Consider the following 14,628-nt stretch of genomic DNA (forward strand, 5'->3'; position numbering starts at 1 on the left):
GTGTAGCTCCGCCCTCAGATAAAACCTCCAATCAGCGAGCGGTGCTGCCAGGAATGTTGTCCGGCTGGAAAAGTCGGTGTGCCATGTGGACAAAGTGTCTGTCAACAGACTCTGTAACTGCAAACTGAAACGTTTTAGACTCCTGTAACCAACAATGAGTCTTTTACCTCGCACTGCAGAGGAGTTCAGCTCCGCAGAGTACTGGGAGAAGTTTTTTAAGAAGCGTGGAGAGAAAGCTTTTGAGTGGTATGGAGACTACAACAAACTCTGCGGCGTGCTGCATAAATACATCAAAGTCCAGGATAAGGTAAGATGACTACAGTGATACACAAAATACTTCATAATATTTACTAGATATGTACTAGAAGTATAATTTAGCATAAATTGGAAATACTTTAATGAAGCACAAGTGCCTCAAAACTACTTAAGTAAATGTGGTTACTTACCTTCCACCACTGCAAATGGTAATAAATGATTAATTAAAGAGTGTTTTGTATTTCTGTCCTTCAGGTGTTGGTGGTTGGTTGTGGTAACTCTGAGCTGAGTGAACAGATGTATGATGTTGGCTACAAACATCTAACTAATATTGACATCAGTGAGACAGTGGTGACCCACATGAACCAGAGAAACGCTGAGCGCCGGCCAGGCCTGACTTTCCAGCAGGTGGATGCTACACAAACTCCGTATGAGGACGCCAGCTACCAGGCTGCTCTGGACAAAGGCACGCTGGATGCCATGGCATCAGAAGAAGAAGGAACACTGGCCAGGAGCATGCTCACTGAGGTGAGAAACCAATGGGTCGGGGTGTGCACAGACCATATGTTTAGACTCCTCAACATATGTCTTTGCATTCTCATCACAGCCGTGTTCTTGTGTCTGCAGGTGGGTCGTGTGCTGAGTGTCGGCGGCCGGTATGTCTGTGTGACGTTGGCTCAGGAGAGTGTGATCAAGTTGGCCATGGAGCACTTTGTTCAGCTGGGGTGGGCTGTGAGGCTCCACTGCCTGCAGCAGGAAAGTGGGACAGAAGAGGACTCCTTTGCTCTGCCTGTCTTTGTTCTGGTCTGCACCAAGTTCCGCCAGCCTATGCCCATGCCTATTCTGGAGATGTGTCTTGGGGAAGATGGAGCCCCGACTCGTGTCACCCAGGTAGCAGAGTTGTTGACGGCTGTGAGGGAGCATCAGGCTTACTCTGTCTTGAAAAAGAGGCTCCGTACAAGCACAGACGCCAGCTCAAACCTCTCGCTCACCCTCTGTCACACCAAGACTGGCCTCCCCAGATACACACTCACAGTACAGGACTGTCCCCCAGGTGCCAAGGTGCCAAGATCAAACCAGTTTGCTATTTTTATTGGTGAGCTCTCCTGTTATCTCATCATGTTACTGCCTTTTTATGTAAATTACACTGGTTGCATTTTGTTCTTCTTTGTTTATGTCTTTCTCCTCTTCTCATCTTGTCAGTGCCTCACGGCAGTGAGACAGCTTGGCTCTACAGCTCCAGCGAGGGACGAAAGCAGCTGGCAGCCAGTGCTAACTTTAAGCGCCTGGTTGTTGTGGCAATGCACAGGAATCAGGAGTATACAGACATGCAAGCTGTCCAGTCGGAACTCTCACCAATGGTGATGGACCTGGCTCCCCCGGGCATGCCAGCCAACCAGCAGGTAAACGCACTCAGATAATCCTTTTAGAAATGCCCTTTTGTACAATAAAGCATTTTACGTTGCATCAGTTTATTCATTTGAGCTCTCCGTCCCCATTCAGGTGCCGTTTCTGTCAGTTGGAGGTAACCTGGGTTGGCGAGAGGAGGTCAGCAGGGGTGTGAGTGAGCTGAGCGGGGAGTACTGTGTGGAGAATGTCAGAGGAGAAGACGGAGAACTGTATCGGAGACTCATTTTCCTGCATAATGTCACCCTTGTCCAATCAGAGAGCCGCCTTGTCTCTTCAAATACTGGTCAGTTCTTTCTGCTTGTTCACTGTAATTTGTTATGCTCTCTTTCTGTGCCTCAGCGCCAGCCGTGGCCGAGGCACTATGTTTTCGGTTTGTACGTCTTTACGTCTCTACTTCTGTGCGTACGTAGCACCATTTCTCATGAACACAATATCTCAGGAACGCTTGGTGGGAATTTCTTCAAATTTCAGAGTTTTACACAAAATATATATTTTTATAATATCTTAATCGGTTTTTTTTAACATAGAAGCAGATTGATGAAATTAATGAATATTTATATCTTATATATTTATGCAGCATCAAGTCACAAGAGGAAAAACAAAAAGAGGGTCAAGCCAACAGCTGCTCCAACATCCTCCAGCTCTCTATCAGTGGACAGTGGCTTCCTCTGCTGCGCTCACCATGAAGTGATGGTGGCAGGCCTTGCCATGCTCGGGGTGGGCACGCCGCAGAACAAAGGTCAGTTCACGCCCGTTTTGTACAGTCTTGTTGAAGGTTGTAGAGGAGGGCAGGAGGAAATACTGACTGTACAGCCACCAGCGTTCCAGCGTCTTGCATAAAATATCACACTTTGATTGAGTTTCCTGTGACCTTTTCATCCGTCTCAGATGTCCCAGTGTCGGTGTTCCTGGTGGGGCTCGGTGGAGGAGGCCTGCCTCAGTTTCTTCGGGACTTTGTGCCCAATGTTACTGTCGAGGTTGCTGAACTAGACCCCGTTGTGATGCAAGTGGCAAAGGAGTGCTTCGGGTTCCGACCAGATGATCGTTTGACCGTCACTATTGGAGACGGCCTCGAACGCATCTGCGCCCTGGAGAAAGAAGGTTAGTGACGGAGGAGTCGAAGAGAGGGCAGTTAAAAGTGAGGCTACACCAGTGAATAATATATATATAAGAAATACCAAGAAGTGACTGGCTACTTTTTTGCTCTGTAGGTGGTCATTTGTTTGACGCCATCATGTTCGATGTGGACAGTAAAGATACTACTGTGGGTATGAGCTGTCCTCCTGCTGCCTTTATAGAGACCTCGATCCTGCAGAAAGTCTGCAGCCTGCTAACCCCCAGAGGTACAGTATTTTATCTATTTATCTCCATCTGCTGGAATCTGTCATGTCTTCTTTTAAAGGGGACATATCATGCTCATTTCCAGATTCATATTTGTATTGTGGGTTTCTACTAGAACATGTTTACCTGCTTTAATGTTCAAAAAACACATTATTTTTCTCATCCTGTCTGTCTGAATATACCTGTATTCACCCTCTGTCTGAAACGCTCTGCTTTAGCGCCTGTCTCTTTAAGCCTCCCTCCCGAAAAAGCCTAGTCTTTCCAAAGGTAGTTCTCAAGCTGTGGGTGGAATATTTTATGAGCCTGCATGTGACATTGGAAGTTGAGCCAAATCTGAATGACGTGGAATCACGTGTTATCTTATCTAGACAGCCCACAAAAAACTGATTGGTTGTCTTATTTCACAGTTTGTGCTCCACAGTACTCTGTACTCCAGATACCCAAATGTATGCGCACAAGCACTGAAAAAGTTAGTTTTTCATTATGTGTCCCCTTTAAATAATCACAATAAGGGCGCCTGGGTTAGCTCAGTTGGTAGAGCGGGCGTCCATGTATCAAGGCTTGGTCCTGACCGCGGCGGCTCGGGTTCGAATCCGACCTGTGGCCCTTTCCGCATCCACTCTCTCTCTCCCCCCTTTCCAAGACTATCCACTGTCCTCTCAATAAAAATGGAAAATGTCCCCAAAAAAATAACTTTAAAAAAAATAAATAAAAAAATAATCACAATAAATGTATTGGCATAGCCCTTTTAAAACAGTTTTATAAAGAACCCTCTGGTAAGACAATGAATAGGCACATCATTAAACAAATTGCTGTTCAGAGCTAGATTGAAGGTATAGATATCATATGGAACTAGAAAACCTAAAGGATCCATTGGTACCAACCATGTCATACTAGCTTGTCGGGAAGGAGGTTAAATAACGCTCCAAAGTTAGGCTAAATCTTAGCGAGGAAAAACTCATGGCCATTTTCATAGGTGTCCCTTGACCTCTGACCTCAAGATATGTGCATGAAAATCGGTTCTATGGGTACCCACGAGTCTCCCCTTTACAGACATGCACACTTTATGGAAAATCACGTGCAGTTTTTTGAATGTAGTATAAATGTGTTATTTTTGCCTATTCTAAAATGATGTGTCTGAATATTTCTGCATACTGGGGTCCCTAAACAGTCTTGAATTACGTACATTGTGTGTCACTGTAAAGCTGAGACTCTTGTGGATCCAATGAGCCCAACTGGATTCATGTGTGATGATGTTAGTCCTCATAGGAGCCATTTCATAGACCATTTTTTAAAAAACTTGACCTCACTGTATAAAATGACCTGTGGTGACCTCTAGGATAATCACAGCCTCATGAAACAGCCACAAACTATAGACCTAGAGCATTCAGAGGATGGATGGCTTTCCTAGCTAGATTGACAGTAAGGGGGTTTCTGAGCAGTTTACACAACAGAAGTGCTCGCCATCTAATCGCCAAAAAATTAAATTCTTGCAGAAATCTCCAAATGTCAAATGGTTTTGATTCCAAATCACAGCATGGCTTTTTCTATGGTGTTCCTCAAGGTCTTGGTGTCTAAATGTGGTATTCTGGAGAGATTATTGATCATTTTGATCAATTCTCGAGTGGTAAAAGGTTGTTGAATTTAGCACCAAATCTGTGTAACAAATGGTAGCAACCCAAAAAATTGCTGCAACAACTTATGAGACATAATAGAGCATGGGAATGGCCATCATATACTTCTATCATAATGTTTTAAGCCCTTATACACTATCGCAAATTATTTTAATTCATTAATTAATGTTTATTGCTGATTTATGACTAGAACAACTTGACATTTTGGAATAGCATCTCAAATTAATCTTCAGGTTCCCAGCATTCAGATGATGTACACCACTTCTATGTGACATCTACTGCTGACCTGCTATCTCCCCCTAAAGAGACCCCCTGTATCCCCGATAACAAGCACAAAAACTGGTTTATTGTGGTCCTCAGAGGGTTGTGTTTCATCTTCTCTCCTCTGTCTGTCTCTCCCTGCCATCGGACCAGGTCTATTCATACTGAATCTTGTGTGTCGTGACTCAGTCCTGAGGAAAAGCGTGCTGGAGCGTATGAGCGCCGTGTTTCCCAGCATCATCTCTCGAAAGATCGAAGGGGAGGTCAACGAGGTCCTTCTGTGCTCTTGTGGAGAGAACGAGACATCGGACGCCGCTCGCATCCTTCCATCCCTGAACCAAGCAGCCAAAAGTCTGCAGAGCGCCCTGCTCTCTAACAGTACTGGAACCAACAGCGGCCCTCATATAGACATCGCAAAGTTGTTGAAAGACCTGAAAGTGGAGTAAGGTTTGTTTGCAACCAGAGGGGATTTAATCATTTGTCAAGATGGTTTAAGACACTATGGTGAAGATACTGAAATATGAGAGCAAGTGCTTTGACTTTGCCATACAGTTCAATGTAATGAAAAGTATTATGATGTATAACATAAATATACAGTAATTCAATCACAAGTAAAGAACATTTTAGCTTAAAGCGGAGCTATGGCCATTTTCACAATTCATCCATGTTATTCCTATGGTCTAAGAAAGTCTAAAACTATTAGTAAACATGAATAACTCTCTCCCAAATCCAAAAACTAGAGTGCTAAAACTAAAATTTGTGATGTCATCAAGTATAAAGTTTGGATCTGCTCCATAGAAAATGGCTGCGTCCGGTCGACACACTTTTGTGTGAATAAACAGTAGTATGCATCGTCACTTCCTGAGAGCCTCCTTTCCAGTTGGAGATGCGTAACCATGGTAGCCCGTGCCAACCTCATGTGACCAAACGATGATTTGTGAGAATCATAAAGTCCGAACTAATTTAAAAAAAATATATTAAGCCTAGCAACAGCTGTTATGAACGTTGTCGTCACTACCGCATTGTATTGTGGGTTATTTATGTTGCTGTAGTGTCCAGCATTTTCATACTGTAATATTTCACCAGAATAGTATGCAATTCCCATATTATTGGTTTCATACTAAGGTGTCAGACATACTAAATAATCTCACATAATGTTTTAACCAGTGCAACTCCGGTGTCTGAGAAGTGAAGTCAATGCTGAAGTGCCTTAATCTTGCACTCTTTCTAATAGCCAGCAGGGGGCGACTCCTCTGGTTGCTAAAAGAAGTCTGATTGTATAGAAGTCAATGAGAAAATGAGCCTACTTCTCACTTGATTTATTACCTCAGTAAACATTGTAAACATGAGTTTATGGTCTCAATCGCTAGTTTCAAGTCTTCTTCAATACAGCATGATGTTCATTTAGTAAATTATGGTCCCATTTAGAGTCAAATAGACCATAAAGCAGGGGATGCTTTAGGGCGGGGCTACCTTGTGATTGACAGGTCGCTACCACGGCGTTGTCCAGTCTGGGAGTTGTCCGCGTTTTCGCCTTACAACTGTAACCCTTTCACAGTGTGTTTTCAGTTCATGAAAGTTAATTATAACATTTTTGGTCACCTAAAAATCAGCGTTCGGTTGTACTTAACTCCAGCCTCTTGTGTTACTTCTGGTCACAAATAACCAAAATAGCGACGTAAAAAAACGCCGAATTCGAGCTTTAAAGGTCTCATATTATGCTCATTTACAGGTTCATAGATGTATTTTAATGTTGCACTAGAACATGTTTACATGCTGCAATGTTCAAAAAAAACTTTATTCTTCTCATACTGTCAGCCTGAATATGTCTGCTCAGGGGCTCTGTTTGACAGACACTGATTCACAGCCTGTCTCCTCCCACTCTGCTCTGATTGGTCAGCGTTTTCTGTCAATCAAACGTCCTCAACACAGCGCCACTCCCTCTGTATACTTCTACATGCATGACATCAAATATATATAATATATAAATATCACCTGTTGAAACAGTGTAATTACATAAAGCCTTTGTGAAAGAACATGTTATATTTAGATGATGGGAGTACATGAAGCCTGTTCTGCTGGTTCTTGGAGACTAACAGTAGGAGCTACTTTGCTCATAGCTAGGTTGCGGAGGACTGAGTGATGCTGTGTGGGGCGGGGTCAGCTGGCTGGACGTTCCGTCTGGTTCTACCAGGAAACCCTTACATGGCTTGCAATTCTCTAATGACGTCAGAAGAGAAGGAAAAGCTGCGCAGCGTTTTTCAACACCCATTTCCGGACAAACGGAGCAGGAGAAAAAGAGAGAGGATGGTCTTTTATGATACTATGGTGACTTGTAGACACACTGGGGACCGATATTGATGTTTAAAAGACATGGAAAAGTGCATTTTGCATAATAGGTGACCTTTAAAACCATAGTCTACAAACCAATGGGTGACTTCACTGTGACTGCGTCCACTTTTTATATACAGTATATGGGTTTAGGCAACAAACTACTTTGTTAAATTTAGGGAAAAAGATTATGTTTTGTCTTAAAATAATCCTGTCCATCGTCCCCGACCTCCAGCCCAGATGGAGTTTCATGCCAAGATGGCGACGGCCAAAATGCTGAACTCGAGGCCTCAAAACGGCAGACCACAAACCAATAGGTGACGTCACGGTGATTACGTTCACTTCTTATATACAGTCTATAGTTTTAGGGTACTAAATCATGTTGGTATAGAATAGAATTTCGGACGCAACCAGTGAATTGGGAAGGATGTTATAGGCGACACTGAGGGCACAGCCCGTATTCAGAAACTCTGCATTTGAAACAAGCTGTCATGATTTTTGTCCATTTGTGATGTCACAAATATACAATATTTAGACCATTACACAGTTTTAAACGTAAACAATCTAAATGTGTCCCAGTTTATTCCTGTTTTCAGTGTATGCGAATAACATCTACTGACAGGAAGTACACATGGACCAAAGCTGTTGCCTAGCAACACAATTCTGTTGCAATTCCGTCGAAATGTGCTAAAACAGAGCGTTTAAGACAGAGGGTAAATACAGGCATATTCAGGCTGACAGTATGAGGAAAATAAAGTGTTTTTTGAACATTACAGCATGTAAACATGTTCTAGTAGAAACACAAAATACAAGTATGACCCTGAAAATGAGTTCAATATGGGACCTTCAACTTAGGTGGTGTTCCTCTTTAATATGGTGCTTCTGCAAAAAAAAAAGAAGGAAATCCCACTTCCATTATTATTATTATTGCAATATGTCACCATTAAAAGTAGCCTTCAGTTTCTCTATTACTTGCTTCTAGTTTCCAGTGTACTACTAGTAGTGCTCACTCCCTCATTGCCAAAGAATGCAGCAGTGTTATTTACAGTAGATGAATCTGGTTCCAGTTGCAGAGTTGGAGCCAGTACGTACGCACACTTTGGATGTTTGGGATTTTAAATAGCTGCCGGTCGAGAGGAGTGAATGCTTGCTCGGTGTCTGATAAATCGGGATACTTTAATTTGGCTGTGAAGTTTGTTGTCCCTCTTCTATGGAAAGCCGTTGGAGCATTTATTCCATATCCTTGATATCGGACGTCAGTGTCCTCCACTAGTTCGGTCTTTGTCAGGACTAGTTGGACATTTGATCGCACTAGTTGGCAATTTTGTCTTACTAGTTGAACAAAAACTCTTACTAGTCACTGTTTTTCAGCAACTAGTAGCACTTTTATTCAACTAGTTCCAACAGAAGCCTTACTAGTGAGACTGTGCACCACACTAGTAGGATCAAAGTCCCAACTAGTCAGCTTTTTGACGCACTAGTGGACCTCTGGACCGAACTAGTAACGCTGACAGTCTTACTAGTTAACTAGTAAGCTGCACAAGCTTTGACATGTTAACTAGTAAAGGACATATTCCCCTCACTAGTTAACTAGTAAGGTCCAAAGGGTTTAACTATTGGACATTTGTGGGAATGTCATGTTCAGTGATGAGTCCAGGTTCTGTCTGCGAAAGTTGGATGGCAGGGTCAAAGTATGGAGATGACGTGGAGAACGCTATGCTGATTGTTGCACCGATGGAGTAACAGCTTTTGGTGGGGGCAGAGTCATGGTGTGGGGCGGCATCTCCCTCTCTGGCAAAACAAGGCTTGTCATCATTGAAGGCTATCTCAATGCAGGGAGATATCGGGATGAGATTCTGCAGCCAGTGGCGATCCCATATCTCCACAATCTGGCACCTAACTCCATCCTCCAAGATGACAACGCTCGCCCCCACAGAGCCAGGGTTATCACAGACTACCTCCACAATGTGGGAGTAGAGGGAATGGAACGGCCTGCCAAGAGTCCAGACCTCAACCCAATTCAACACTTTTAGGATCAGCTTGTACGTGTCACAGTGACCAACACAACCTCGTTGGCTGACCTGCAACGAATCCTGGTTGAGGAATGGAACGCCATCCCACAACAACGTGTGACCAGGTTGGTGACCAGCATGAGGAGGAGGTGCCAGGCTGTTGTGGCTGCGTATGGATCTTCCACCGCTACTGAGGCTCCTGACGGTGGATTCAATCAATCAATATGTCTTGTTTGTTCCTTGTTACTGATAGAGAGTTCAATCATCCACCAAACATCTCAAAACAAGAGTCAATACCAACAGGAGAATACACTGTTTACCATTGACGGAGCATTTTGGCAAATTTTTCTTGGGCGCTCCCCACATAATCAGCTGAGCTGCTCATCCCATAAATGCATGATCCTTACAAGTTGGACATCATTGCGAAGGTAAATAAACAGGCTTTCCAACCATGTAAAATACAATGCCCATTAGCATTGTAACAACAGAGAAATAATCGACCAAACGCAAGTTGCCGAACTTTGTTTTTCCAGTTTATATACTAATACCATGACTTTTTTCTCTTAAACTTCTGACTTTATTCTCCAAATCTCAGATTTTTTTTTTTTCCTCAATGTGGCCCTTATACAGCGTCGTACATTAGACCTACAACAATGATAAATAAAAATGAAAATGTAAAAAAACAAACAGTTATTCATTCCCACTAATTCTTTTAAAAATCCACAGGGAGCCACTGGAGAGGAGCTACAGAGACGCATGTGGGTCCAGAGCCGCAGGTTGCTGACCCCTGAACTAGTAAGACAAAATGTCCAACTAGTGCTGTCAAAGACCGAACTAGTGGAGGACACTGACGTCTGATATCAAGGATATGGAATAAATGCTCAAACAGCTTTCCATAGTCCTTTACTAGTTAACATGTCAAAGCTGACTAGTTGGGCTTTGGTCCTACTAGTGTGGTGCACAGTCTCACTAGTAAGGCTTCTGTTGGAACTAGTTGGATAAAAGTGCCACTAGTTGCTGAAAAACAGTGACTAGTGAGAGTTTTTGTTCAACTAAACCAGGGGTCTCTAACCTGCCGCTCCGGAGCCACATGCGGCTCTTTAGCCCCTCTCCTGTGGCTCCCTGTGTTTTTTAAAAATGGAAATGAATAACTGTTTTTTGTTTAAATTTTCATTTTTATTTATCATTGTTGTAGGTCTATGGTACGACAGTACGACGGAACCACATTGAGGAAAAAAAATAAATCTGAGATTTCGAGAATATTGTCAGAAGTTTACGGGAAAAAAAGTCGTAATATTATGATAGTAAAGTCACTAAGTTTAGTTTTAAGTAGTAATTTTACGTTATTTTCGTAAAGTTATGACTTTATTCTCGTAATATTACGACTTTTTTTCTCGTAAAATTATGACTTTATTCTGGTAATATTACGACTTTCTTCTCCTAAAATTATGACTTTTTTCTCGTAAAGTTATGACTTTATTCTGGTAATATTACGACTTTTTCTCTCGTAAAGTTGTGACTTTATTCTCGTAATATTACGACTTTTTTTCGTAAAGTCTCGAAATTTCAGATTTTTTTCCCCTCAATGTGGCCCCATACCTCACTGCAAATGTTTTGTGGCTCCAGACAGATTTCTTTTTTGTTTTTGCCTAAGATGTCTCTTTTGATAGTAAAGGTTGCTGACCCCTGAACCTCCTATCAAGGATATGGAACAAATGCTCAGACATCTTTCCATAACACTCTTCTGCATAATAAAGGGGATTGCCTAGTTCAACATGTTGATTGCTGCGCATGCGCACTCAACTTGATTCCGTTAGCTGTCAGTAGTAGACTGTTTTCCTCCCAACAGCGGAGCAAACTGAACTTTTAGCTTGTTAAATGTAGCCACAGTTTAAAGGAAACGACACTACGCGAACTTTTTGAGTGTCTAAACAACTAAAATGTGTTTAGGGAACTGTTTTCGGAGGCTTGTGAGTACAAACTTGGACACTAACGGTTACTAACGGGCACTTACGGTAACTAACGTTTAACGTTCTATCAGCTAACGGTCACGGAGCTTTTTTTAAAAAGTTGTCATCGTCCTTCAGGAAGAGTTATTTTTAGTTGTTAAACATGTCGGTAATGAAAATAGCAAGTTAATTGACAACTATGGGAGCTGCTCTAACGACGGGTGTAGTGTAGAAGCGGAGTAAAAACAGACTTTTAAAGGAGGAGCTGGGGCTGGGCTCAGAGGAGCCCGGCGGCGGCTCTGTTGCGATGGGCAACCGCGGGATGGAGGACCTGATCCCGCTGGTCAACCGCCTCCAGGACGCCCTGAGCACCGTGGGGCAGAGCTGCAGCCTCCACCTGCCGCAGATCGCCGTGGTGGGCGGCCAGAGCGCAGGAAAGAGCTCCGTCCTGGAGAACTTTGTGGGCAGGTAAGGTTATGACTCACTCATACACTGAACTCTGGATGAACTGAACAGCAAGGTACATTATCAGCAACCCCCTCAGGGGAACACCACCACCACCATCACCACCATCACCACCACCACCACCATCTAGGTTAGGAATTCCACTGTTATTTCCATGGTCGAGTAGAGTTCAGTCAATATTTGTGAACATGAGCTACTCTACCTCAAAGCTAGAAACACAAGAGGTAAGTCTCAAACTTGAGCTGCTCCATAGACAATGAATGGGAGACTGATTTTGTGGACTCTCAGAAGGGACAGTGCAAATTAATAAAGGCACATTGGTATAAACAATGCCAGAAGATTACTTTTCATCTGTAGTCCCTGGCCGAGGTGTTACAAAAGTCTTCCTAAAATACATCAGAACAAAAACATAAAACAAAGGACACACGGTTGTTAAAAAGAGAAAGGACAGTGGAAATTAAGACATACACATGGTATGAATGAGCTAAAAGGCTGTTTTTCAATAGTTCAATCAATATTTGTGAACATGAGCTACTCTCTCTCAAAGCCAGAAACACCAGAGGTAAGTCTCAAACTTGTAAAGTCTGGAGCTGCTCCATAGATAATGAATGGGAGACTGATTTTGTGGCAAATTAATAAATGCACATTGGTATAAACAATGCCAGAATTAGCCAGAAGATTATTTTTCACCTGTTGTCCCTGGCCGAGGTGTTACAAAAGTCTTCCTAAAATACATCAGAACAAAAACATAAAACAGGGCATGCAGTTTAATGTTGGAAAAGGACACACAGTTGTTAGAAACAATATATTGACATTTATACATATAAAACAACATTGCAGACCATAGATATAAAAGGATCAGTAAAAAAAACATAGACAATGAATGGGAGACTGATTTTGTTGACTCTCAGAAGGGACAGTGCAAATTAATAAAGACACATTGGTATATAAACAATGCCAGAATTAGCCAGAAGATTATTTTTTAACCTGTTGTCCCTGGTCAAGGTGTTACAAAAGTCTTCCTAAAATACTTTAGAACAAATACGTTAAACAAGGCATGCAGTTTAAATGCTGAAAAGGGACACACAGTTGTTAAAAAGAGAAAGGACAGTGCAAATTAAGACATACACATGGTATAAATCAGCTAAAAGGCTATTTTTCAATAGTTCAATCAATATTTGTGAACATGAGCTACTCTCTCTCAAAGCCAGAAACACCAGAGCTAAGTCTCAAACTTGTAAAGTCTGGAGCTGCTCCATAGACAATGAATAGGAGACTGATTTTATGGACTCTCAGAAGGGACAGTGCAAATTAATAAATGCACATATTATTTTTTGCCAAAAGATTATTTTTCATCTTTTTTCCCTGGCCAAGGTTTTACAAATGTCATCAGAACAAAAATATTAAACGGGGCATGCAGTTTAAATGTTGGAAAAGGACACACAGTTGTTAGAAACAATAGTGACATTTATACATATAAAACAACATTGCAGGCCATAGATATAAAAGGACAAATAAAAATACATAGACAATGAATGAGAGACTGATTTTTGTGGACTCTCAGAAGGGACAGTGCAAATTAATACACATGCACATTGGTATAAACAATGCCAGAATTAGTTGTCTCTGGCCAAGGTGTTACAAAAGTCTTCCTAAAATACTTCTGAACAAAAATATTAAACAGGGCATGCAGTTTAAATGTTGAAAAAGGACACACAGTTGTTAAAAAGAGAAAGGACAGTGCAAATTAAGACATACACATGGTATGAATGAGCTAAAAGGCTATTTTTCAATATTTCAATCAATATTTGTGAACATGAGCTACTCTACCTCAAAGTCTGACAACACCAGAGGTAAGTCTCAAACTTATAAAGTCTGGAGCTGTTCCATAGATAATGAATGGGAGACTGATTCTGTGGACTCTCTGAAGGGGCATGTGTAAATTAATAAATGCACATTGGTATAAACAATGCCAGAATTAGCCATATTTTTCATCTGTAGTCCCTGGCCAAGGTGTTACAAAAAGTCTTCCTAAATTACCTCAGAACAAAAACATTAAACGGGGCATGCAGTTTAAATGTTGGAAAAGGACACACAGTTGTTAAAAGCAGTAGTGACATGTACTGTATACATATAAAATTACATTGCAGACAAGCAGGACATATAGATAGAGGCAGCAAAAACTAGAGTTTATGTGTATGTATAAATGAGCCATTGTTTTACTGATGTGAATCGGAATTATATTCCAGTCTCACAGAAATGTTGGTTTTGTGTTTTTATACCCAAATGAGCTTTATTCTATTGTAGTGTTCTCAGTTGTGAAACAGAAAATGTACCCAAATACAAAATGATAATTTTCCTGTTTTCTCTGTGTCATTTATAACATATTTTGGAATTCATTGTCTATGGAGCAGCTCCAGACTTTATAGGTGATAACATCACAAATTCTAGCTCTAGCACTCTGGGAGAGAGTTGTTCATGTTTACTAATATTTTTGGACTGTCTTAGACCATAGGAATAACATGTATGAATTTTTAAAATAGGCATAGTTCCCCTTTTAACTACTTAGGTTGATAAGATTTATATGACAAAAAAGGTGCCATTGTCTAATAAAGCATCCTTTATCCAGGGTTTGTATTGTGCATTGTTAGTAATGGCTTTATTTATATGAATAAATCATTTAATGATGCCTTATAGTTAATTTAAAAGCCATTAATAAGAACAGCCTTTGTTTTTTCCAGGTTGTGAATAATCACTTTGACTGTAACCTGTCCTGGACCAAAATCTATCAACTACAAACAGTGTATATAACTTCAGATCTAATGGTTATTAGAAAGTTCACATTTCTAACTGCATTTTTACCAAATATAAATCAAACGTCTGCCAACGGTATTTTTCACAACCTGTCAATCCAGTAAATGATTTTCTAAAAATGAATAAAGCCATTAGTTACCACTTATAAACCTCTTC

The 14,628-nt window shown here is 41.4% G+C and overlaps 2 protein-coding genes across 4 annotated transcripts in view; both read left to right on the forward strand.

Annotated features, from left to right (window-relative positions):
- The first annotated feature begins 36 nt into the window (after positions 1-36).
- mettl13 (methyltransferase 13, eEF1A lysine and N-terminal methyltransferase) lies at positions 37-5,539 on the forward strand. The gene is made up of 9 exons (XM_074635953.1): positions 37-307; positions 511-783; positions 883-1,351; positions 1,459-1,658; positions 1,759-1,948; positions 2,243-2,404; positions 2,554-2,766; positions 2,877-3,008; positions 5,055-5,539. Exons 1-9 carry the CDS (start codon positions 155-157, stop codon positions 5,345-5,347), a joined length of 2,085 nt encoding a protein of 694 aa, XP_074492054.1. The 5' UTR covers positions 37-154; the 3' UTR covers positions 5,348-5,539.
- A 5,503-nt stretch (positions 5,540-11,042) lies between these two features.
- Positions 11,043-14,628, forward strand: part of dnm3a (dynamin 3a) — a 29,346-nt gene continuing 25,760 nt past the window's right edge. For 2 of the 3 annotated variants that reach the window (XM_074635976.1, XM_074635977.1), the window contains exon 1: positions 11,043-11,661. In XM_074635976.1, the coding sequence (XP_074492077.1) occupies positions 11,501-11,661 (161 nt within the window). In that variant the 5' untranslated portion in view covers positions 11,043-11,500. The remainder of the gene's footprint in view (positions 11,662-14,628) is intronic. The other variant, XM_074635979.1, reaches the window with a different exon arrangement.

This window comes from Sebastes fasciatus, chromosome 5, assembly GCF_043250625.1.
Source record: "Sebastes fasciatus isolate fSebFas1 chromosome 5, fSebFas1.pri, whole genome shotgun sequence".
NCBI classification, from domain to species: Eukaryota; Metazoa; Chordata; class Actinopteri; order Perciformes; family Sebastidae; genus Sebastes; species Sebastes fasciatus.